General features: G+C 35.3%; 1 protein-coding gene across 1 annotated transcript in view; it reads right to left on the minus strand.

The window, feature by feature from the left end:
- Positions 1-27,990, minus strand: part of DCC (DCC netrin 1 receptor) — a 1,450,760-nt gene that overhangs the window by 924,278 nt on the left and 498,492 nt on the right. The window contains exon 2 of the mRNA XM_043979362.1: positions 8,329-8,649. Within this exon, the coding sequence (XP_043835297.1) occupies positions 8,329-8,649 (321 nt within the window). The remainder of the gene's footprint in view (positions 1-8,328; positions 8,650-27,990) is intronic.

Consider the following 27,990-nt stretch of genomic DNA (forward strand, 5'->3'; position numbering starts at 1 on the left):
GGAATATAAGAATTTTTCCTTAGTGTTTCCTTTCTATAACATAAGAGTGACCTGAGGCAGTACAGTTTATTCCTCTTCCTTTTCAGACAGCCTTCCCCTCCTATTTCCTTTTGAGCTAGAACTTAAAGGTCAGATTATCACTTCACAGAGTGCCCATACTATTGAGCTAATTTTAGCTTGTCTCACTATAATATGCTTCCACTAATTATTTCATAACTCATTTAAATAAGAGGTATTCTAGAAGGGAATTCATTGAAACAACTATTCAAATAACTAATTATTTTTTAAGCACAGGAGAATTTTAATTATGAAGCCTGTATTATTTAAAAGCAGAGTGCTACAATTTGCATCTTGAAATAGCTATTGTACTTCAGAGTAAAAGGAAAAAAAAGTGTTTCTGAATGAAATCCCAGTTTAAGCACTATGGAGTTGGTTTCTTTCTTTATTTAGAAAGGTGTTGGGGAAAAGTGCAAATATAACTTGGATTGGAAAGTCACTAAATGTTTCAGAAAGAATTTTAAAAAGGCAATTAAAACCTCACTCTGTAAAACAATATATCTTTAAAGTATATCTTATTAATATTTATAATTTATTCATCAGGATAATATATTTTAATCATTCTCCATTACTTCTGTAATAATCCAGTTGCATATTTAAGACAGCTACATATGGATAGTTAATGGAATGGGGCACCTAGCAAGCATTGTGAATAGGAGGTTAGTCCTAGATTTTAGAAGACTTGAGTTTAAGTCAGACCTCAGAAAGTAATTAGCTATATGATTCTTGGCAAGTCACATAACTTCTGTTTGTTTCAGTTTCCTCAACTATAAAAATGAGGATAAGAGCCTTTACCTCCCAAGGTTGTTATCAGGATTAAATTATATAATATTAGTAATGGATTTATCAATATGCCTGGCATCTAAAAGATGCTTAATAAGTTCTTGGTTTTTTTCCTTCTTTCTTATTGAACTCATCACGCCCCCCCCCCCATTACCTGCAATACCTGCTCTACCTCCTAATATCTCAAATCTAGATAATGGTAATGCCTGCATTTTTGCCACTCATGCTTGAAAATCTGTGCCATTTTGCACTGGATTCCAGCTTTGTTACTTATTATCTATATGATTTGGGGCAAGGCACTTAACTCTCTAGGCCTCAGTTTACTAAGGTGTAAAATAAAGGGATTCTCTTTTTATGGTGGCTAAGAATTAGAAATCAAAGGAATACCCATCAATTGTGAAATGGCCAAGCAAGCTGTTGTATATGATTGTGTTGGAATATTACTATGCTATAAGAAATGACAAGCATGATGATCTTGGAAAAGCCTCGAAAGTCTTATATGAACTAATGCATAGTGAAGTGAGCAGAACCAGGAGAACATTGTGGGCAGTGACAGCAATATTATTCAATGAAGACCTGTGAATGATTTAACTATTCTCAGCAATACAATGATCCAAGACAATCCCAAAACACTAATGATGAAGCATACTATCCACCTCCAAAGAAAAATAAAACAACTGATATTGAACACAGACTGAAGTATGTTATTTTTTACTTTCTTTCTTTCATTTTTATTCATGTTTTCTAATACAAAGTGACTAATATGGTAATTTTTTATGTAACTGCAAAATGTATAATCTATATCTGATAGCTTACTGCCAGAGGGAGGAGGGGAGGGGACTGAAGGAGGAAGGAAGGGCTAGAATTTGGAACTCAAAACTTTAAATGAAAATATTTATTTAAAAATGAATAAAAAAGTTATTATACTCGATAAGGTCCCCTCTAGCCCCAAATCTGATGGTCGCTTAAACTAATCAATTTCTAAATCCTCTTGATCCTATACCCAAACTATTCCTTGCATTAATGCATTCACTTTTCACTTTATTCTCTTTGCCACTATCTTAGATCAGGTCCTCATAATTCTAAATCTAGATGGTATAATAGTTCTCTATTATGATTCATAGGATTTCCTTTCTCTACTATCATGTTCCCACCAATCCAAATGATTTGCTAGTGCTTAATCTTCCTAAAAAACAATTCTCATCATGTACCTTTGATGTCTCAAAAATCTGCTCCTCATTTTTTTGTTGTTATTGTTGAGAAATTTTAAGTCCTCACTCCTTCTCTCCCTATTTTTGTGTTTTCTTGGCAAAGATACTTGTGTTGTCTGCCATTTCCTTTCCCAGCTCATTTTCAGATGAGGAAACTGAAGTAAATAGAATTAAGTGACTTGCCCAGGGTCACAGAGCTAGTAAGAATCTGAGGTCAAATTTGAACTCAGGAAGATGAGTCTTCCTGACTTCAGTCCCAATACTCTATCCACTAGGCAACCTAGCTGCTGCCTCCTCATGGTTTCCCAAATAAAGCCAAAATACTTTACCCTGACACGCCTCTCCATGTTTTGGCCTGACTTTTCTTACTTTCCTTTTTTTTTTTTCTTTCCATGTATACATTCTAAGTCCTCCTGTCCCCTTGTCTTTGCTGAAGCTATGGCCAAAATTGAAAATGCTCTTTCTTCTGATCAAACTCTCTAATTGCTACCCATCCTTAAAATTCATAAAAAGCATAATTCACATGCTTTTCAAAGTTAAAAGTAATTTATCCCTTTTCTGAACTCCCAGAGAACTGGAAAAATACTCTATCTTGCATTCTATAATTGGAAAAATACTTTATTTCTTCACTAAAATATAGTATTCATGAGGGTAAAACTCGGTGGCATAGTGAATAGGGTACTACAGTTGAAATCAGGAGGTCCTGAGTTTAGATCTGGACTCAGATAAATTACTAGTTATGTGACCATTTTCAAGTAGTCCCTTAACTTCTATCTTTTGTAAAAGGGAATAATAATTTATAAAATGGGAATAACAGTAACACCTTCCTCCCAGGGTTGTTGTGAGGATAAAATCCAATTTTATTTGCAAACTACATTGCAGATTTCAAAGTGGTGTATAAATGCTAGCTATTGTTGTTGTTGATGATGATAATAATGATGATATATTAATGATAGCATTTATATAGCAACCACTGTATGCCTGGTACTGTGCTAAGCACTTTACATCTGTCTCCCACAACTGTGCAGAGTAGGCAATCAATAGACATCTTTTGAATTAATGAATACATGAATGGGCAAAATATGCCAAACATATAATTCACTATCTAAAGGAATTGATGTTAATAGAATCAGTCTCAAGAGTTGTAGGGAATTGAGGAAGCCATAAAGTTTAACTCATAACTGAACAAGAATCCCCCCTCACAACATTCCTTAAAGGGATTTATTCAGTCACTACTTAGACATCTTCAGGGAAGGAGAACCAACTTCCTGCTGAAGTGTCCAGTATAGTGGACATTATATCTCTAATTATCACCATCATAATTACTATTATCTCAATACTTCCCAAAATGGGGTAGTCAGAAGTGAACACAAGACTCCAGATGGAACCTCATCAGAGAAGTAGATGGAAGAGCTATTCCCCCTCTCTTTAATGGCACTCTGCTTCTCAAATGTAGCCTAAGGCTCACTTGGCTTTGCTTCCTGTCCATTACATTCCTGACCCATACTGAGTGAAATTCACTAACATCCCTTCTTTTCATTTTACAAATGAGGAAGCAAGTAAAATGACTGGTCTAGAATCACACAGACAATATTATATATGATTAATTGTAGACACTACATCTGTTTATGGTTCCAAGGACATTTTAGGGTCTTCATTTTTATGATGATGGTGGTGAGGATGATTATGATAACAATGAAATGACAATAATGATAATTGTTCTCCTTCAATCATATTTGGTAAGCACCATTGTATAGAACAAAGTGCTGGTAATTGAATCCTATTCATTTAACTTATTAAAATATAGTCTTGAGCTTCTATAATATTGTCTTTATACCATGGAAAATAAACTAAAAAATTAGTCATTCTGATTTCTCATTTCAGCAGTGTACTTCCTTCATATAATCCATAAGTTTTCTCTTAGATCCATAATATTATCCATTCATATAATCCATAAGTTTTCTGTTAGATAGATATAATAATACCTGCCCTATGTATATCCATGTGGAAATATTCAGACCATTTCACAGTGTTAAGCTGTCAAGATATTAATGGCTACTTTTGTCTTCTTTTTGCCTTACTCTATCAAGAATTTATTGTATTCTTTATGTGACAGTAAATTATATTGAGGGTTAGACATAAGGCAAAATTTTTAGAAAAACATTAACCCCATAATATTTAATACTTGGTCCACCCCATCAGAGGTGGAATTCAGTAGTTTATGAAAAGACAAAAGAAAAGAAATCAACACATTCTATGTCATATGAAATTAACTGGTGAAATTTAACAAAAAACACAGTCAAATCAGTTATTCATCATCAACTAGTTATACACAGAAAGCATTGTTTGGCTAAGTTCATTTTTAAACCACTGGAATCAGGCAGATAACTTTGCATTTGTAAATACCCAATGCAGAATTTCAATTATAATTTACTTTATAACTTGTTACATACTGACATATTTCTCAAAAATCTTCTTTTACCACACCATGAAAGCATCAATAAAAGTGAACTGTTTCCTATGAGGAAAGATCATGCCATGTTTATTTCTTTTCTTAGTTACTGCCATGAATCCAGACAGACAAAAAGCCGCTTTCTGGGTAAAGAGTGACTTCCATGGTCAGATTCAATGCATTTATAATCAATTCCAATGAAACGTCTAAAAATTTCAGAGGATTGGGACCATGAAAGCTTGAAGAAAATGACAAGTGCTTTCTTCAGATGTTCCAATCCCATATTTCCTAATTTTTAATCATCTTATTTGGTATCATATCAGAGCATAAGTACCATTCCAAATTTTTTACCTTGGATAGATAGAGAGGCAGGTACATTCATACATTTATACACTCATACATGTGACAAAAAGCCCAACGAATTCCAATCAGGGAAAAAAAAAAAAAAACTTCAACTAATACAACCTTAACTTCATTAGTTTGAGTGACCCAAGCTAAGGGTAAAACAGAGAACTCTATTTTTTTGTTGTTGTTGTTCTCTAAGTCATGCAGCCTCTCCCATTGTGGCATGTTAATAAGAACTATTTAGATTTGTTTAATAATCCCAAATTGTTGATTATACTGCTATGATTCATATAATAGGAGCTCATACTGCCTATGTTGGTACATTGTCCAATTAAGTGTAATACTAATAGTTGGTAACCTGTTAAAATCGGGACTTTGAATAAGATCTTAGACTATGAGGCAGCTCTTTGGTTATCTTCACTGCTCTCATTCCCACTTCAACCAAGTGCACTTTTGCAAATAGTGCATGTCAGATTTTGAAGAACTCTTCAGAAGTTCCTAGAAAATCATATGAAGAGTGCACGGCAAGTTCTCTGCATAAAATGTGTTGACTGATTAAGAATGGATTTCACTTGCCACATTTATTTGATTAAAAAATTAGAAAATACAAGTAAAAATAGTCTTTAACAAGATTTTAAAAGCAGACTTTAAAAGGTTACCACTGTGCAATTTTCAGATATTAGGGCAGTTTGTCCAGAGCAAATCTGGCTTTTACCTATTAGTGGTGAATGGTTGATTAACTGCCAATGCTTTAAAATGTGATTAAATCAAGCCAATAGTTTTTATGAGGAAGATCTATGCCACCATCCCACATTCCTCTCACATTCCAGTAGTTTGACTGTCTTAACCTCTGCAGATATAACATTGATGAATGCTGTGTTGCCAAAGAACACAGTGAGCATCTAAACTGCTGTGAACAGCCCTATTGCCTCCAAATGATATAATCTAAGATGAGATTGTAACTCAGTGGCTGAATACTTTACCCTCCCTTTGCTTAGAATACTATAGCCCAAGCCTTTTTATTTTAATATCTTGCAGGAATGCAATCTTTCTTGATTTCCCTCTTTGAAAGAGAAGCCCATAAAAAACTGAATCTCAATTGCAGTAAACATGAAACCATATCAACCCCACATCAGGACATTCTTATGTGGTATAAGATCCTGATTTGCTTTTTGATGCTGCCATTAAACAGCTGCCCAAATGCATTCTGTTTAGCAGAGATATTCAGGTATCATGATAACTTATCAGAGAGATCTAAGAGACCAGGAAATTGAATGGAGTGGGAGTAGAGGGATGTGATTAAAGTATTCCTCACTTCCTTCTGGGCATTCCTGGGTAACTCCTTGTGCATATCTACTGGATAGGTCACCATTAACACTTACTTTCAGTCCTACCTATACTTTTTGCTCATCAATCAGGAGGAAGTCACACATCATTCAGAGAGATCAATTGGACTGGAGTTTTGCCTTTGTTTCCTACTTGTCCCTAAATTTTCCCTTTAAACAGAAGCTGTGTCCTTATTGTTCTTTGCTATTAATAATCCAATTGAATCTAATGTAAGAAGGCTCTAGAATTAGGTGGGCGAGCCCTAGCATTTGTATAGAAATGGAATTACATTAAAAACAGTACAGCTAGCGCACACATGAAAAGAAAAAGTAGATATATGATCATATGCTATCTTAGAGGAACATCAGGCATAAGGATCAAAAACAATCCCAAGTGCCAGTAGATTGCTTATTTGATTATTCTAGGAAGTGTGGTAGTGTAGGATGTAGAAGACTAGACATGAAATTGAGAAGACTTGGTTTTGAATCTGATTTAGTGGTGGTCACTTAATATCTCTCAGTCTCTGTTTCTTCATATATAAAATATGGATATTAATACCACCTAGCTCATAGCTATGCTGTGTGGATAAAATGATAATATATGCAAATCAGTTGGCAAACTTCAAGGTGTTATATAAATGCCACTGATGATGATGATTTATTTAAATATGTTGTTGTTTTTAGTATTAGCTAATGGAACCACCATTTTCTCTCCACTAATTATCTTCCAGAGAGACTGTCCTATAATCAGGCTGCCTCCTTAGAGGGTCTAAATGTGGGAGAGGGTGAAATAAAGAGAAAAAACATACTACCCAAGCAATATTTGGTAGTTAGAAACCTGGATCTGGCCTAGGTTCTGAAGTTAAGGATTTTAATTCCCAACTGTCCTCTAGGATATGTTATTGGGTAAGCTTTTGGAGATAAACCGAATTTAAAGCAACCACATGCCATATTATTATCCAAATGGGCAAGCTTGCATAATGAGAGCTAGAATATAAGGTTAGCTGAAGATAGCCGCATACATCCCTGAACTCAATTCATTCCTTTTATTCCTATGTTGGCCCAGTTAGTGTCTCTTTGTGTACCAGACAAAAATTAAAGTCCAACTTCAGACTAATACAACTTCATTATAGAAACACTGGCCAAAGTCTGATTCATCTTCTTGTTGGGTTGACACTGCAGTGCCCAATAGAGATAATTATGAGTTGCCCTCTAACAATAATAAGTGTTACAGAAATAGCAGCAGATTGCAGATTCCAGGAATTTTAATGTATTGTTGGCTTTGTCAATGTTACTGCAAAGCTTTCATATAAAAAGAAGAAAAAATCACCCTGTCATCCAGATCTTTAGTCAAAATATTGTCCATCATTAAAATTTTTGGAAGCATCCTGCCGAATGGTAGAATTCTCCACCATTTATCTGTAGATTGAAATTTTTGGAGATACCTCTATTACCACCATTTTCATTAAAACAAGGGGCATCTAGGTGGTCATTGGACAGAGCACTGACCCTGAAGGTGGGCAGAGCTGAGTTCAAATTACACCTCAGACTATTTTACCAGCTATGTTACCCCAGGCAAGTCACTTAACCCCAATTGCCTTAAACATTCAGGGCCATTTCAGGTTATCTATCTATCTATCTATCTATCTATCTATCTATCTATCTATCTATCTATCTATCTATCTATCTATCTATCTATTCATCTATCTATCTATCTATCTATCTATCTATCTATCTATCTATCTATCTATCTATCTATCTATCTATCTATCTATCTATATCTTGCCCCTCTGGACGCAGATGGCTCTTGAGGAGTGAGGTTGGTGACCTTGCACAGCCCTCCCTCACTCCCTCATTACATCATCCCAATGCCATGGTCCTCTTTGAGAATTAAGGATAAACACCAACAACATCATTAAAACAAGACAGTGAGTGCCCTTTGGCCAAAAACTAGTCCATCTACAAAAACTCAACATTTACAAAGCTGGACTAAAAACAAAATGCATGTCAGATTCTATGTGAGAAGAAACACAATGAACATGATAGGCCGAATATGTATTTCATTATTTTCCCCCATATTACAAAAACTACCAACTGTTATGAGAAATTTCTTCTTGTACTTCCAAAAGCAAAGAAAAAAAAAACTGTCTCTTACCTGCAACTGAAACTTTAGCTGTTCGACTAACAATTGCACCATAATCTCCTAGTGATGCTTCACACTGGTATAGACCCTCATCTGGTTTATGGTGTCTGGAGTGGACTATATTTTGTATTAACAGGGAGCCATTTGGCAGTTGTTGTTTTCGTTCATCCATTGCTAAGGCTAAGTGGGCACCATCCTTCTTCCATTTGATAACTGGAGATCCTTTGTCTGATTCTGCTGAGCAGTTCAGAAGCACATTACCTCCTCGCATGGTGACAGCATCAGAAGGCTCTGACAGGAACCGGAGGGATGTAAAACTTTTAATCTGGGAACCTGGAACAGGAAAAAGAGGAAAATCACTTCATTAATTCAGATATCAGAAAATATATGAAAAAGCTAAAACCTATATTTTATTTGGCTTGGATCTCCACAATGTATCTCATTATCAATATATCTCCAAATAATTTTTAATTGCTCTTACAATCAAGGAGAAAATATGTTCGTGGTTGATGTTAGTTCAATAAATGGAATATTTATAAAGACAAAAAGGACACAGAAAGTCAAGAATTTAATCAATCCTAGGTATACCAACATTCCTATGTTATCTAATAAACCAAAAACTAATAAAGAAAATTATACTACATATGTACATTTATATAGAGACACAGTCTACATCTATATCTATTTGTAACAGTTCTATAGATCTTTATGATTTGTAATTTTTTCACAAAATTAATAGTTTCAGATATTTTTCTTATTTTCATTTTACAAATGAGAAAACTGAGGCTCAGAGAGGTTAAATGATATACTTAAGTTTGATAGATTTGCTATCTAATTGCTCTACATCCTTACTGCCTCTATAATTTTGGATAAGCCTACTAGGCCTCACTTGTTTATCTAAAAAATGAAAGGGCCAGACTAGATGACTCTAACTCTGTGGTTCCTTCCAGGTCTAAATGTTTTGGTTTTTTTTATCTTAATTGTTTGGGCTAATATTTGAAATCTAGTCTTTAGATTTCAAATCCAATGCTTTTGCAGTATGCCAAGATGAAATTATAGTTATTATTAGATGAGAGATTTGGTGGGATTCCTAAAATCCAGTCTAAAACATCTATTAAATTCTCCCCACAAGATCAACAGTTTAAAAAGGAATATATAATCAGATTGCAATGTTCCATATAAAAGTGAATCAATTCTGATCTTTATTAACATCCAGACAAATAAATATTGTATATTTCAAAGAGCTGAGACATCAGAAAAAGGAGAGAGTAAAGCTGTAACCTGAAGCCATCAAACCCAGTCAGTTAAATTGTCTTAATTATTCCCTTTTTATGGTATTAGTTGGGTTTAAAACCCAAAACATTGTAGTTGGGCTACTTCTTTCCATAAACTAAAAAGAACACAATAAAGGAATATACACACCTTTTTGGATAATAGAATACTTATGATTGATAATATATTATATTTTATTAAACTGTTCCCTTAGCTCTCCTGAATACATATTATATTACATTATATTACATTGTGTCACATCGTATTACATTTTATTGTATGTTACATTAGATTATATTTTATCATATCATATATGTAATGTAATATAAATAAATATAATTTAATTAACAACATATTCAGGGGAACTAAGAGAACAGTTTAGTAAAATATAATTTTTCTACTGTTACTAGAATGCTTTTGTTGTTGTTATTGTTGTTTTGTTATTTCAAGACATACCAAAGGGTTATCAAGAGGTAATTTGGTTTATTCCTCTGTCTCATATAGGAATATTGCTTAACTGGTCAAGATATATAATTTTCTTTTTCTTTTTTTTTTTTGTGGGGCAATGAGGGTTAAGTGACTTGCCCCAGGTAACACAGCTATTGTGTCAAGTGTTTGAGGCTGAATTTGAATTCAGGTCTTCCTGAACCCAGGCCTGGTGCTTTATCCACTAAGACATATCATTTTCAATTCTCATTCTAAATGTTTTGCTTTGTTTTTGTTTTGGGGTAGTGTGTCTGCAATGGTTGTAAACTCTCTTGATAGTGTGATAAAATAATGGAATTTGGTAGATGCCTAGGGGTCCCACCTGATTCATCTAGTATTGTTTGAGAAACTGGCTAAGTACCTACTTGGGATAATTAGATATGGGCCATGCCTGGCATGCCCTGTGTGACATATACTGCTGATGTGAGCCGGGGAACCACTCTCTGACATCCAGCTTGAAGGACCTCTCTTTTGGGGGAGGGAGAATAAAAGTAGAAAAGGGAGTGCTCAGTGAGGGGAGCTCTTTTTCCTGTTGGTGAGCTTCCAAGAGTGAACTGGGGAGGGGCTGCACAGCTTTCTCCTTTTGAAACTACCAACCCCAGGTGGTAACTTAATAGAAATGAGGCCAGCTCTTTAAATTAGCTGAGATGGAACCAAGTTTGGGAATTGTGTCAGTCTTTGCTAGAGCCAGGGAGCTTATTCATTTTTCTCTTCCCCTATTCCCTTGTCCTTGACTTTATTAATTTCACCTTTGTTATATATTTTATTCCCATTAATGAAACCTGATTTGTTTGTGGAAAAGAGGATTTTAATCTCCATTCTTATTGGCCTGGGAGAAATAACCAAAAAAGGCAGTTTGGAAACGAGGAATCTTTGGACCTATAGGTCCCTCATTATTTTCTGAACCCCAATATTATGGTGAGCCACCCAATTAACTCTCCCCATTTTAATTTGGGCCCTAGAATAGCCTTCATTTAAATTCAAATATATGTGTACACACACATGCACACACACAGAATAATCCTTATAGACTAACTGATTTTTTTGCTATATTTTCTGTGTAGGAATGAAGAACAAATAAGCTTTCTCCTTGTAATAACCCTTCATTTTCTTGAAAATAACCATTACAGTACTTTATAACTATCTCATATCCAACATAACTAACTTCAACTCCATTAGTCTTCCTTATTTTCCATAAATAAATCTTATTTCTTGAACACTGGTACATTTCCATTTTGCCACCATCCAACTTAAAATATTGAGATTAAAATCCCAAGTGATATATGTACTAATGAATTCCTAATGAAGTCCTACCTCCCTTGAAAGTCTTTTTTTTAAACTATTACTCATCTCATATTCTCTACTCAGGTACAATTGTATCACTTGAAGATTCCCATACACATGTATTTTGTTATCCCCTTGCCATTACTGGTCATTGTGCTTCCCTATCCCTGGAGTAACCTTTATTATTGAAATCCTATCCAACTTTCAAGACATGGATCTAATGATATCTATTCCAGAAAATTATACTAATACAATCAGAGAAAAATTATCTCTTTGGCTTTAACTTTATAATACATTTTGTTTATATTTCTCCAAAGCATAATCTAATTTGTATTATAATTTTTTGTGCAAGTATTGCACTTTTATAGGTTATTATCTCTGTGTGGGCAGAAATATCTCCCTCCACCCTCCCCCCCACATACATGTACTTTTACTGTTGTATCTCTCCCTAAAGTTTTCCAGTATATACAAGGTATAGTTGATATAACACTATCATCCATTTTGCATGCAAGTAATCATATTAATTACCTTTTCAAAAATGCCTCCCTATTGACAAAAGATTAAATCCAAAATTCCTTTGCCTGGCCTTTGGAGACAGCTACTGTTACCTACCTTTCAGCTTTAACTCACAGTAAACCTTATTGCATATTCTGGTTTGAAATGAACAATTCCATATCATCCATATATATATATATATATATATATATATATATATATATATATATATATATATATATATACACATCTCTATCTCTATCTCTATCTCTATCTCTATCTCTATCTCTATCTCTATCTCTATCTCTATCTATCTATCTGATTTGGAGTTGTTCATTTTGATCCAGAATATGGAGTAAGGTGTGTGTATGTGTGTATGTATGTGTATATATATATATATGTATATATATATATATATATATGTGTGTGTGTGTGTGTGTATACACACACATATATATACATATATATACATATATATATAAAATACACAAAAAACACACACATACATACATACATATGTATATTCTGAACTTCTTTGTCTTTATGGTTTTTTCTTTGTTATCCTTTGCCCTAACCTGTGTTCCCTTCCTCATCTGCTTCTTGAATTTCAATACATCCTTTAAAACTCCCTTAAGGGGCAGCTAGATGGTGCAGTGGATAGAGCACCGGCCCTGGATTCAGGAATACATGAGTTCGAATCCAGCCTCAGACATTTAACACTAGCTGTGTGACCCTGGGCAAGTCACTTAACCCCAATTGCCTCACACACACAAAAAAAACTCCATTAAAATGTCACTTTTTTTCTAATGTATCTCTATTCTTATAATTTAATGATGCCATTTCCTGCTCCTACCACACACACAGAGTGTTTTATTTTTCACATTTTAAGGAAAATATTACATATGTATAATTTAATGCAGATTTTAATGTGGCATATCCCTTTAGTAGAATACAAGCTCCATGAGGTGAGGAACTATTTTCCTAAACACCCAACCCTTTTCTCTACACCTTATGTGTACTTGATTGAAATTTAAATAAGTTATTAGTCTTTGTCACTTCCACTTCTAATTGGAAAGAAAAAAGAATAATGTATCCTGGTCAAACCATTTTGGGATCCCTTTTGAGTTAATGGTGCTCCCTAACAAGCTATCGTCTTCCCATCATATATATTTTAGTCTGTTATTTTTGTCCCTTATGTTGACAACTGCACTTTTGCCCTCTGAGCTTTATGATGTATTATGGACTACTGTTTCCACCTAGCTAAACCACATGTCATGTTTTCCCATTGAACAAAGTACCTTAAACCTGATAAAAATGGAGATTAGTTGCAAACATAGTAAGCTTCTTTTTAATTCTCCTTATAGAAACTACAGTTAAAACTATTAAATAATACAAGGTCAGCTTTACTTACTGTTGTGAATACTAGTACTCTACAATTAAATTTGGCAAATATTATTTGGGCTTTCTCCATCTAATTATAAGATAATATTCATCACAGCTTCCTTGTACAAAAAAGCACCTATCTTTTTTACTACCCCTGACAATGTGTCTTTGAGTAAGTTATCTATGATCACCTGTGCCTTAGTTTCATCCTATGTAAAATGAAAGCATTAGATGACTCTAAGTTCCCCTCCAGCTCTAAGCATCCATGATTACCAGCTTCTTGATAAGACTAGCAAATGGAACACATTCAAAAATTTGTATGAAATCCATGCAGATTTTAAATATAGTTTCCTCCTTGTCCATATGGTCTCCTACTTTATAAGAGATGAGAACCCAGTGTAATGGCCATGAAGATCAGACTTTGCTAGATATTCAAATGAAGAAAAGTCAAGTTCTGAATTCCTCCCCTATTAGTGTAATTCAGAGGACAAGTGTCCACAACTTCCATGAAGGTTGTATTAATAGGACAGGAATTCCTAAGATAAGACTGTGTTTATATTAAAAATAATTTATCCATTTTTCCCCTGGAACCCATTTATTTAGACCACGAGTATGAGTTGGACACTTTATTTATGTGACAGAATGCACAATACATTTCCACACAGCTGTTTTTGACAGCATGTTAATGAGTCTATGTGCTTATTATCACAAGTAAATAATCCACTTAATCTGAAACAGGGAGGTTATGACAGTTTGCAGAGCTGGAAGTATGGAATTTAGGGAAGTTAAATAAAGATTAACATTCCTTTAATATAGTTCATTTACAATTGGAGCTATTTTGTTCTTCTTTTAACAGACACATTTAGATTATATAGCTTAAAGGAAATGGTACCTCATTGTCTAAGTAACCTCTATCAGCTTTGAAATGGAAGAAGGAAGAAAAAAAACTCCTATAATAAATTATATTCATTCTGTGACAAACTAAAGGAATAATGACCTTAAGCAGGACAAACACTAAGTAAACACTGTGAATAAGATAAAGCTCATCTCTTGTGCCATTTCCTTGCACTAGCCCTCAGGCATTCAATGTCCTCATGTTGCTTAGGATATGTAAGGTGGTATTACATCAAGCAGAGGAGCCACTAGGAATTCTTATGTCTGGGAACAATTCAATTTGGAGTTGAATATGGGGGAAAAGAAAGAATGACCCACCCTCTTAAAAGTCCAATTGCCAACAGGAAGAAATAGAAATGTGGAAAGGAAGAAAAATGGTAAAATAAAATGTTGACAGCATTGCATTGTTGCCTATGTCCTCACTGGATCCACACATCCATAGTCACTTAACTCTTATAGCCCTAGTTTTCTCATTTATAAAATGAATGATCTGACCTTTATGGAGTTTTAAATAATTTTCTTTTAAATAATTTATTTATACTGACACAAACAAAAGAATTTTAAAATGTTTGTAAAATGAAGGGGTTGGGATAAATGAAATATGATTTTTTTAGGTTAGGTCATATGAGTAATAAATGGTAGCACAGGGAGTATACAATAGGAAATTTGAAGGGGTAAGAGAAGTTAGGCCCTTCAGTCAAACCTTTAAGATAATTACCATACAAAAATTACCTTATTCAACAAAGGACGAAATGTCTTTTGGAATGTGTACCTTGAAAAATAGATTTGAAAATGTCACTATGCAACCTTCCAGGAAAGTACTCTCTTTGAGTAAAGCATTGGAGTTTGTGTAATGGTTATAGATAAAAAATTATCCTTCAACTACGATATTATTTTGCCCATCATTTTTGTTTTTTGTTTTTTTTTTTAAAGTGAGGCAATTGGGGTTAAGTGATTTGCCCAGGGTCACACAGCTAGTAAGTATTAAGTGTCTGAAGCCAGATTTGAACTCAGGTCCTCCTGACTCCAGGGCCGGTGCCCTATCCACTGTGCCACCTAGCTGCCCCCCCCCTTTTTTTAAAGCATTTTTGTTTTTAAGGACACAAATCCCTTTTATCAGAATTTTCAGCACTGGACAGCTCTCAAGTTTTTAGGCTTAGAGTCAGGAGAGCTAGAGCTAAAGGAAAATATTCAAGATCTTTGGAAAGGAACTATTTTATCTTGCCTAACTCAAATGCAAATTGTGGGGAAATAAGCCTCAAATTAATGGAAAGATAACATCTCTCATAGGGAAAATTTCAATAGGTTTTGCATAGGCTGGAAAATTATAACATTAGGACCATAGATCTTGTCACTTAGTTTACCTTTCAACAATATAAGGCAAAGTTACTTTATCCAAGATTGCTTTAAAATTTCCTTTATTACCTGAAGAAATCACTGATTATTTCAGAACCTGGCCTGTTGATACTAATCCCAATTAAGATTGAAATAGTGTAGGTAGTGGTGGGAACTTTCCAGTAATGCATTATTATTATTTCATTTATTATTTTTGCAACATTATTTTTTTTAAGCAGATAGGAAATTGTTTTCTTCTTGGGTAGATTGTCTAATGAGGAAGGAGATGATACTTTGAGGTGAATATGGAGGAGTTATTTATATCTCTGTTTTGAGGTTTCTATGTATAAATAAGCTTCTGTGATAATACCTCAAAGCATTGGTTTCTTCCAAATTTATGTTAATAAAGCACCTAGAGATAGAGGGGAAAATATCTTTAATGTGTTCCAGTAATTCACTTGGAAGATCAAAAGAAAAAGAAAAATATTTCTACCAGTCAGAGTCCCCTGGTGTTTGCCCACCTTATCTACTTCTTGCTCATTTCAAAGTATACTTTGTCACAGAGACAAGTATTAAGATGAGTTTTATAAAGTACAACTTTTTATCTAAGATTTCAAGCTAAGTTAAAAGGATGAACAATTCCTTATGGAGCTAAGAATCCCTGCCTGAGCCCCAAAATGTAAGATCTTCAGGTTTATAAAAGCAGAGTAACAAAGTATTTTTTTTTAAATAAAAGCTCAAGAGTGACAAAATGGGGATGGAAAAATGCTGTACCTCAAGATCTTACCATGCACATTTCTATATAAATCAATGAAGAATTTCCAAATATCACTGTGGAATAGAAAGAGGAGATAATAATGCAAATCCTTTCCCTTCTCTTCTCCCCCAACCTCACCATCCCCAAAGCATTGTACACACTGGAAACTTCAATCATGGTAACAATTTCTTTTTAAAATTAATATCAGAAAACCCTTTCATATATATATATTGAAGGTACTCAGAAGAATTGTGTGAATGGTGGAACTTGGCCTACATATATTGGCACAAATGCTTTAGTGATGGCTATAGAACTTAACCAAGAAAATGAAAAGTAAACATCTCATAGTATATTTGGACTATTCAATGAAGTTAATTATATAGATATTACTTAAAGAAAGGGCATTAAAGATCATCTAGTAAGGTAATACCCACTTGATATCACTTTGTTTATTTTTTTGGTGGGGAGTGAGGCAATTGGGGTTAAGTGACTTGCCCAGGATCACATAGCTAGTAAGTATCAAGTGACTGAGGCCAGATTTGAACTCAGGTCCTCCTGACTCCAGAGCCAGTGCTCTATCCAATGTACCACCTAGCTGCTCCAGATCCCCACTTTGTAGTTCACAAATGTCTTAGAGGTTTATGATGATCATATTAGGAATTCACACTCAAATTTATCAATTTATCAAATTTATTTTGTATCTTAAGCAATAAATAATTGCCCGATTATGTTTTATATGTACACACACACACACATATATATATATATATAATTCGCTCTTTAACAACAAAAAGCATGTATATGCTTGAAACACTGTACATTATGCATTTTAATTTTAAGCTTTTGAGAGTAAAGGTTATAATTATAGTTATTGTAAGCACATAATGACTAAATCTAAAAGAGTATTATGAATAGTATATTATCGCCCTGCATTTTCACAACATAATTGTGGTAGTGTTGTTGCCTAATGCATATAGTATAATTCCATCATTTTGCAGGTGAAGAAACTATGGTCCAAGGATGAGAAATTCCCAACGTCAGCAAAATAACAAACATCCACGTCAGTCAAAACTCTAATAAAGTCTTCTTACTCTAAATTCAGGTGATTTCCACTATACTACTTCTACATTCATGAAGTCATCTCCTATTATTCTACAGCAACTTTGAAAAGGAAGTGAAGGGAGAAAATTGGGCAGAGAAGTTAGCTGTAAAATACTCATAGACAGTCACACTGGAAAGATGCACAGGTAATGAAATAAGAGAATGAGTCCTTATATTACCTGATGATAATCACAAAGGACCTGCAAATGCTGGGATAGGTATGAGGAAGAAATGCCTATTGAGACATACAGCAAAGCTTTTCTTGCTACCAGTTAGTTATGTCTCTACCTATTTCTAGAACTCACAGGAAATTTCACTTAAGCTTATTCAAGTTTTAGTTGAACTGTGGTAGGTGATAGATGGATAGATAGACAAATAGATAAAACTGGTAGATATCTTTTTTAAGTTTACAAAGCTTTCCTCACATGTAATGTGATGTATATATGGCAAGTATGACTAAATTTACTTTACAGATGAGTGTAACTCAGAGAAGAAATATAATGTGCCTTAGTTCAGAAATAAGGTTCATAACCAAATAGGTTCATAATGCCAAAATCCCCTGTTGTTTCCATAATGCAGCAATGTGTCTTTTTAATTATGAACTTAAACAATATGAATGTCCTTTCTTCTACTATGGAACTCTCAACCTTTTTTTCATGTTAGAAAGAATTGGCCAAAAATGCCAGTAAGAATTCCTAGAAATTAAAAGCTAAAAAGAAAATTCAAAGGAGAAACATGAATTCACTTTTTAGAAAAGTTCAAATCCTAAGAAAAGAAATGGGGATTCAAGGAGGGAGACATCCATGTGGCTCAATGACTTGTCTCTGCCAAATACATAAAGAAGAATTGCAGAGAGACTATAATCCAAATATTAGTGCGAAAAAGGTGAGTTTCGATTCAAGGCCAGCTAATTTTAACATGACTAAATATCTACAAGTAGGCGGTTACTCTTTCTGATTTATTCCTGGTACAATGACACTTCTTGTCCTCTTCCCCTTACATGGTTGATAGCAAAACTCTAAATACATCTAGATACAAGATATGTGGTTCATGGGTCAATCCCCTGAAAAATATTTTTCACACACTTGTGAGAACTTGGAATCAAGCATTCTGAGCACATGGGTACCATCTACAAAGCAATAGTAGCATTTTAGAGATCTGAGGCAATTAGGGCAAGAAGTTTCTGACATAGTCAGGTTCCTGAGTGTCCTCTAGCTAAATCCAATGGTAGAGAAGAGTGATAAAGGATGGGGTCATGGAGGGTGCTAATAATTCCTTATCCTTTTGCTGCTTCCGGGACCAAATCATTACACCACCTTGTGATTCTGCTATTTGATATGAGGTGAAATCTAATGGGATTTTTCAGCTCAACAGGTAACTTGGACTGACCTTTAGGTTATCATTCCCTGGGCCAGACACAAAATTAATACTTAAAAGATAAACTTTGATGTGTTGCTTAATCTGTGCTTACTTTGAACCATCCCTATTCCCTCTCTGGCTGTGTCGACAATTTAGTATCTTTTCCAAGCATTTTGCATCAATAATTCTCACTGTGGAAGAAGTGATTTTACAGCATTCCATCGGGCCAACCCTGAAGGTGTATTTAGCATATTAAGAAGTAATGTAAATAATTGAACAGTTTTTTTAAAAAAAATAAATCCAGTCCCAGAAATATTACATTTTACCATTTCATTTAGGAAGCAAAATCAAAGCATTAAGCCCACATTAAAGAAAAATGGTAAAATAATCTGAACATTATTATGAGAAGATTATTATAGCATTGGGGGAACATGAAAATGGCCATAGTGCTAGGACAATAGCATATAGGAAACCTGATAATGTATATGATGACAGCACACTGCTACAGTCTCCAAAACAGCCAACATAATGCCCTTTAAATATAAATGGTGTAGTTAGACATGATTTAGATATGGAAAGGAACTAAATATATCATCTATAACTAAACTAGATGCAAACCAAAAAAAAAAATGAAAAGGGACTTAATCTGAGGACAATTACATCTACTACCCTTAAAATATAATATATTTAAAAAGGACCTAGGCTAAGACTCAAGGCTAGTGATCTGACCTAGCTACTTAATTTCAGTTTTGCACTTAGAAAATAGGGATGCCATATTACCTAGTTTGATTTTCTGTCAACTTTGTTTAATCCTGTGGCCAAGTTTTATATGTATTATAGACTCATATACCAACAACCAGCTCAAAACTCATCTTATCCTATAAACTTTTCTTGATTAAGTTTATGTTTGACTCTGATGCCTATTTTATCTAGTTTCTCCTTTGCATTGTCTTGTGACAAAGAATATCTTTTTGGTTTTGTTTGTGTAAGAAGATTTATTTAGTTGAGAACAAAAGAGACATGAGATGGGCAGAAATTACTTCCCATCTATTTCTTTGTTTAAACTGCACAGAACATGATGCCCCAATCAGGATAAGTTGATCACCTGAAACTTCATCATCATATTGTTAACTCAGAATTGGATACTCAATACCTTTCTAACTCCCTCAGCATCCTCTTTACTCTGATTAGAGGGTTGGAAGGTGTATCTAAAAGCTCCTCCTAAAGCCTTCCTTTATAGAAGACAGGGATATGGACTTTTCAGATAAATCTCCAATTTAGATCAACAGATTGGTTTGGTTTTGAATTCCAGGAAACATGGCTCCTGTGGAGTACTGCTTTATATATCTCTGCCCTGCTTTCCCACTTCCTTTTGCATGTTGTCTTCCTGCATTTGGTTATAAGCTCCTTCATGCATTTGGCAGATATTGTTTTTCCTTTTTCTTATTTGCATTCCCAGCATGTATCTCCATACTTTAAACATATTAGACAGTTCATAAGTGTTTATTGTATTTAATTGAATTTCTCTTGCTAAATATCTGGAAGTGAGAAAAGAGATCATGATATCATGGAATCTCAGATTTGGAAAGAACTTCATCGGTCCTATTGTCCATTCTATCTTTATTGACTTGAAAAGTATTTATTGGGCAGAGCTAAGATGGCGGAGGAGACGCTGTGACTCCCACAAGCTCCAGATAAACCCATCCATTCGCGCCCAAATAATGAGGTAAAAATCAAAACCCAGAACAGCCTAATGCACATAAAAACAGAGTGAGACTGTTTCTCCGCAAAAGAGGGCAATTCTGATCACCTACTGATCAGGCTGAACAGCTCGGCACACGGTCCAGACCCAGATAGGCACACTGCTTTCAGCGCATGTCAGAGTCTTCAGCACCAGTAGCTTCTGAGGCTCCGATCAGCGGGGGTAGGCCGGGGTGAAGTAGAGACAGTATCTACTGGAGTTGGGGCAAAGCGCCCTGGGTCTGAACCAGTGGGCTGAATCAAATGGTGGTGGCCCAGTGGGGGAGGGGTAAAAGCATTCCAAGCTTCCGACCATAGAGAATCAGAGTTCAATCAGACTTCTGTTTCTGGGTCAAAGAGAAAGCGGCTGTGATTACTCACAAGCCAGGCAGGCTGAGAAGAAGCCCAATAACCCCCTGGGCCACGCTGTAGCATGAACAGTGTGTCCTGGAAGTAGCGCTACACTTTAAGGAGTAAAAAGCCAAGAAAAAGTAAGCCAGGATAAGTAGGCAGAGAAAGCAGAAGACCATCGAAAACTTCTTTGGGGGAAAGGTAGACCACAATACATCCTCAGAAGAAGAAGATAATAATAGGGTCAAAGCTCCAACATCCAAAGCTTCCAAGAAAAATATGAACTGGTCTCAGGCCATGGAAGCTCTCAAAAGGGACTTTGAAGAGAAAGTAGGAGAGATAGAATGAAGATGTAAAGAAAGAGAGGAAGGAATGGAAAGAGAAATGAGAGCAATGCAGGAGAGTCATGAGAAAAAAGTCAACAGTTGGAAAAGCCAAATGGAAAAGGAGATTAAAAAACTGTCTGCTGAAAATAATTGCCTAAGAATTAGGATTGAACAAATGGAAGCTAGTGAATTTATGAGAAACCAAGACACAGTAAAGCAAATCCAATTGAATGAAAAAATAGAGGGCAATGTGAAATATCTCCTTTGAAAAGTATTTATCTACCCCTGACTAAAGATATATAGAGGGAAGGCTTTCACTTTTTCTAGAAGAAATTAGTTCACTTTATTTTCTTTTTGGTGTCTGAGTCACCCTTTCTCACCCAGCCTAGAAGTTCAGGGGTTACTCATGGGTCTTACACTCTTCTTGATTATCATGGGAATTTTGACTACCTTCGTTTCTGACCTGGGCCAGTTTGCCCATTTTTATACCACTTAGTAGCGCTTCCCCCACATCCACTCTCACACACACATACACCTGGCAAGGGTTTACCCTAGTGATGACAGAATTAGAGCAAACACTCAATCACCTTTGTTTGGCCTTGCTGCATTTCAGAATTCCTGAGCACACTAGATTCTCTTGCAGCAGTCCAGGTATGCATCCCTGTGCTTGACTATTTCACCTTGGAAAGACTGATAAATTGGAAGCTTCTCCTTCCATTCAGCTTATATTTGCCCTTCTGACACTTTCACCCACTATCCTAATTTTTCTTTCCTGCAACAAGAGCAGTGCTAAACCCTCTCTTACATAACAATCATCACATATATAAATGTACACATATGACATGTCTTCTCTTGGTCTTCAGGCTAAACATTAAGAGTACATAATCTGACATGTTCTTTACTTCTTTGGTTCTTCTGAGGCTACTCTCTTTGGTTCTCCTATCTGTTTACCTCTTCCTTCTCAGCATAAGTTGTTATCTCCAATATTACAAACACCTGGTCTTTTCTAAGCACACTGGTTTCTTGACTTGTCTGGATTACTTGATACTGCCATTACTTCTTTTTAAATATTTGTCCCTTTGCTGCTTTGTCACTCTACTCTCATTCTCTTCTTCCTACATCTTTGACCACTCTTTCTCTGACATTCCTTCTATGTCTCCATTAGTGCTTCCTCATGTAGACTTGCCACCTTTAATGTGATTAGTCACAAAGATTATCTCTTTGGTCCTCTTCCTTCTTCTCTTTGTGCTTATTCTCTTAGCAATCTTATCTGCTCCCTTAGCATTAATTAGAATGTGTTTACAGATGATTAATAAAATTACTTCTCTAGCCCCAACCTCTCTCCAGATCTTCAGTCTTGTATTTTCATTTCCTTGCCAGAAATATCTATCACAATGTCACGCAAGAACTTGAAATTCAATATTTCTAAACTGGAATTCACTATCTTCTCCATTCCATCAACTAATTTGCCCCTCTAGCTAATGTCTATTTTTCCTCAGACATAGAAACACTTTTTTCCCTTTTTCAGGGAATAGGAGACCAGAAGGGTGAGGTTTGTGGTTGTATTTTATATTTTCATTGCCCATCTTCAGTTCCTAAGTTATTATGTAAGGTCCCTTTTTGGACAATAACTAACTTCATTTTTTTCTTTTTTCTCTTTTTTTTGTTTTCTTTTGGTGAGGCAATTGGGGTTAAGCAACTTGTCTAGGGTCACACAGCTAGTACACATCAAGTGTCTGAGCCGAATTTGAACTCAGGTCCTCCTGACTCCAGGGCCGGTGCTCTATCCACTGCACCACCTAGCTGCCCCCAATAACTAACTTCTAAGGGCTGCTGGAAAATAAATAAATAAAAACAGAATCTTCATTTGTTCAGACATTATTACTTTTAATTAAAAATATGCTTATGCTTATGCTTATGTCACCCCTCTATTTAATAATTATTTTCCCATCCAATCACTCACAAAAAATGATTAGTTCCATAGCTGTCGCTTCAATAGAGCACAGTTACTCTTGCCTCACTTTTGCCACTTAGAATATTTTGTTTCTAGTTTTCTTCAAAACTTAGCTCTCACTGATGGCTTTGCCTCTATTTTTCTGTTCCCTCAGGCATTAGTGACATACCTCCACCCAAAATGTACCTTACTTTTTCTGTAATACCTTGTGTATGTTTATTTGTGTGCATGTTCCTTATGCCTCCTCCCCCCCATAAAGTGCCAGTTCCTTGTTGTCAAGAACTTTAATTTATATATATATATATATATATAAAACAACAGTGATATATATATATATATATCACTGTTGTTTTTTAATATATCAGACTAATATGGACTTAAGTAAATAGAATCAGGAAAAACAGTATGAACTATAATTACAACTTAAATGGAAAGATCAAGCATAAGCAAACACATATGTCATATACTCCAAATACTACGTAACTTAAATGATGAACCTAAATGCACAGGGATGAAAAAAATACACATCCCTTTCCTGATGAAAGAAGTAGAGGATTATAAGTATAGAATATTGCATATTCTTTCGCACTCAGATTAGGTGTTGTCTACTTTTAATGAATTGTTTTTTGTTGTTGGTTATAATGAATGGCTTAATGGGGAGGGGAGGGAGGGAAGAATATATTTAGAAATGAGTGTGTGATTGAATCAACTACCACTTCTGGCAAGCTAGGTTAATTTGGCCACATCTCCTAAAGTCCCTGCTTTGTAGCCTAGGCTAGTGGGTTTTTTAAAACTAATTAAACTATTGGAGACTTATTCCAGTGACCTTAGTGGTATAATATAATTGTAGTTTCATATTCAATGGATGGATGTATGGATAGATAGATGATAGATAAATAGATTGATAGATGGAGGGGGGAGGGAAGGGGAGAGAGAGAGAGAATCATACAAGTAATTGTAGCTTCATAAACTTTGATGGACATCCCACTGCTTTATAAGTCAACAGCCCTCACCCTCCAACTTAACATGTTTCCATTGCAAATATTGAAGAGAAAAAGTAACTTTGAACAAAAACAAAATTATAACTTTGCTGAATAATCTTGCCATGCCGTATTAATAAAATCATTTTACTAAATGCTATAGTCTATACATGTCTAGATCATAATGAAAGGCCATACAAAACCAAAATATATCAAAAAATGGAACAAATAAAACCAATGGACCTATGAGGCACCATACTATAAAAGAACCACTCATTCTGAGGTCAGAAGACTAGTCAGTTTTTAATTTAAATGTTTCTTCCCTGTGAGGTCATGAACAAACATCTGTACTTCTCTGAGGGTCAATTTCAAATATAAAATATTGCAATTGGAATAGATGATCTCTAAAGGCTTTTGTAGCAGTAAAATCCTAGAATTCCACTTAGAGACAATCCACCCTCCCTATGAATGTTTTCTTAATATGAATAGCTACCCTCTAATTGTTTTTGAAAGTTTTGATTCTTATAAGGCAGCTTATTTGAAAATAGAACACAATTTTGGTACAAATAAAAAAAGTCTTCACTTCCCTGAGGTTCTTGCTGTACCATAGCATCTATCAAAATATTTTATATCAATAGGCTCATAGAATTTGAAATTCTACTTTAAAGACCACTAAGAGAAAGGCAATATGTTACTTTTCAAGCATGCAGTTCAGCTAAATGCAACTCTGGGTGCAGGGAGATATATCCCCTCCAAGTCTCTGCATCACACTGGATTACTTTTAATGGAGCAGTGAAAGCTTCAGGGGTTTCAGTATTCTCCCTCTCTTTCTCTAGTTTTTAAACCTCTTTCCAAGTTGATAAGTATTGAATCATACAAACCATGTGTAAAGTGAGAAGTCAGTATTCTTCCTCTTTGTTTTTTTGAAGTGGGGGAGAGAAGGGATGAAGGAAAGGCTTAGAACACTGATTTCCCTAGTATGGGGATTTTTTTAATATGGAAAAGCTTTGCAACAAAGTAGATTTACTACCTAGCCATTACTTGGACTCTTAGAGATTTCTCTAAGGCAATAAATGGTTCAGTGACTTGACCAGGTTCATACAAATAAAAAGTATCTGAGGCAACAGTATGTTGGTAAATGCTTAATAACTGGCTCTCTGGGGCAAAAAATAACCCAAAACAAAAAAAAACATTATTCTGTAATATTAACATTTTCTACAACACATTCTTCGGTCTAGACAATAAATAAGTCAACAAATCCAAACTATACTATAGTGTTAAATGGATTCTGAAGTATAATGGAAGGTTTAAAAATGGCTCTACTACACCCATGGCAGTGAGGTAAAATTTGAATCAGGGTCTTTCTGACTCCAAATAATAAACTCTATTCCCTTCCCATGTCATACTGCCTTTCAAGAGGAGATAATGCTAGACATGTGTGTTCTCCCCTAACAGAATATAAAATAGTTGAAAGCAGAGTTTGTTACTTTTCCTGTTTTCAATTACCTAATATATAGCCTATTATAAGGGATAGAAAATCAATGTTTGAATGAATTTCCATATAGAGTTACCAGGTGGGGCAACTACTTCTGCTAATGCAGGCCGACACGTTCTCTTACATTTATGTTCTTAAAAATTTGGGGGAGGTGGAGCCAAGATGACAGAGAGAAGCCAGCGAGTTTATTGAGCTCTCCTGCTTCCCTCAAAAAGAATATTAAATCAAGCCTCTCAATGGATTGTGAAACTATAAAACATACAAAAAGACAGAGAGGCCCAATCTTCCAACTTGAGATGATTTAGAAGATTTTAGGAAAGGTCAGTGTCACTTGGACAAAAGGGAAGTATAGCCCACCTCAGCACAGTATAGCTTGGAAGGGGTTGGGACAAGTCAGTAGAAACTCTAGGCCACATCTGAGCAACTGAGGCTCCTTGAACCTGGCTCAACAAGCTGGTGACACAGCAGGGGAGTGGTGAGATCCACTAGCACCAATTGAGAGGGCAGGCTGCCAGCAAGAAGGCCACCTACAGGACAGGTGCAATGAGTCCAGGCCATCCCAGTGCCAAGAACAAGTGCAGGGAGCAAGCCCGGGGCAGTGAGAAATCCACAAGCCATAGAGGCCTTAGAGTACAAAACCAGTGACATAGGCCCTATCCCCTAGCACAAGAAGTTTGAAACAGGGACCCTGGTGCCCAGGAGCAGACCCCAACTTTAAAAAAAAAAAAGCTGCAATATGAGTAAGAAACAAAAAAGAGCTCTTATCAATGAGAGCTTCTGTGTTGCCTGGGAAGAGCTAAACACAAACTCACGTGAGGAAAATACTCTCAAATTGCCTACACGTGAAGCTTCAAGAGGAAAGATGAATTGGTCTCAATACCAAAAAGCCTCCTTGGGAAAGCTCAAAAAGGATTTTAAAAATCAACTGAGGGGGTAGCTAGGTGCTACAGTGGATAAAGCACCAGCTTTGCATTCAGGAGGACCTGAGTTCCAATCTGGCCTCAGATACTTGACACTTACTACCTGTGTGACCCTGAGCAAGTCACGTAACCCTAATTGCCCAGCAAAAAAAAAATCAATTGAGAGAGGTAGAAGAAAAAATGGAGAGAAAAATGAAAGCAACACAAGAAAATTATGAACAAAAAGAATCAGCAGCTTAGAAAAGGGCTCACAAAGATTGACTGAAGAAAACAATTCATTAAAAAAATAATTTGGCCAAGTGGAAAAGAAGGTGCGTAATCTGACTGAAGAAAACAATGCTTTAAAAATTCTAATTGGACAGTTGGAAGGTAATGAGTCCATGACACACTAGGAATCAGTCAAACAGAATCAAAAGAATGAGAAAGTAGAAGAAAATGTGAAATATCATATTGGAGAGACAACTGACCTGGAAAACAGATCCAGGAGAGACAGTTCGAGAATTATTGGAGTGCTTGAATGCCATGATAAGAAAAAGAGTCTAGAAACCATATTCCAGGAAATTATCAAGGAGAACTGGCCCGATATTATAGGATATACTCATCTTTGAAAGAATCCACTGATCACCCCCTGAAAGACACCCCAAAAGGAAAATTTCAAGGAATATTTTAGCCAAATTCCAAAATTATCAGGTGAAGGAGAAAATAGTCAAAGCAGTCAGAAAAAAGAAATTTAAATATCATGGAGCCACAGTCAGGATTGCACAGGACATGGCAGCTTCAACATTAAAGGATCTCAAGGCTTGAAATATGATATTCCAAAAGGCAATGGAGCATGGATTGCAGCCAAGCATCCATTACTCAGCAAAACTGATCATTCACTTTCAGGGGAAAAGATGGATATTCGATGAAATAGGGGACTTTCAAGGTTTCCTGATAAAAAGTCCAGAACATAATAGAAAATTCAATCTTAACATAAAATACTCAAGAGATGTTTAAAAAGGTAAATGGGGGGCAGCTATGTGGCACAGTGGATAGAGCACTGGCCCTGGATTCAAGGGGACCTGAGTTCAAAACCAGCCTCAGGCACTTGACACTTACTATCTGTGTGACCCTGGGCAAGTCAGTTAACCCCAATTGCCTCACAAAAAAAGAAAAGAAAAGGTAAATAGAGGGAAAAACTAATTCAATAAGGTTAAATGATTTATATTGCTACATGGGAAAATAATATTTATAACTCTTGAGAACTTTATATATATATAAAATCTCATATATATATACATACACACACACACACACACACACACACACACACACACATATATATATATATATATATATATATAGGAAGACAGAAGGATTGTACACAGAGAGTATAAATATAAATTTTCTTTGTTGTGATGATAAAAGGAAAATTAAGGGGTTAAAAAGGAGTTTATGGGAAGAAGAGGAAAGGGGAGATGTAATGGGGTTAATTACATTATAAGAGGAGGTGCAAAAAACCTATTACAATAGTGGGAAAAAAGGGAGGAGTGAACATTGTTT

This window comes from Dromiciops gliroides, chromosome 1 (assembly GCF_019393635.1).
Source record: "Dromiciops gliroides isolate mDroGli1 chromosome 1, mDroGli1.pri, whole genome shotgun sequence".
NCBI classification, from domain to species: Eukaryota; Metazoa; Chordata; class Mammalia; order Microbiotheria; family Microbiotheriidae; genus Dromiciops; species Dromiciops gliroides.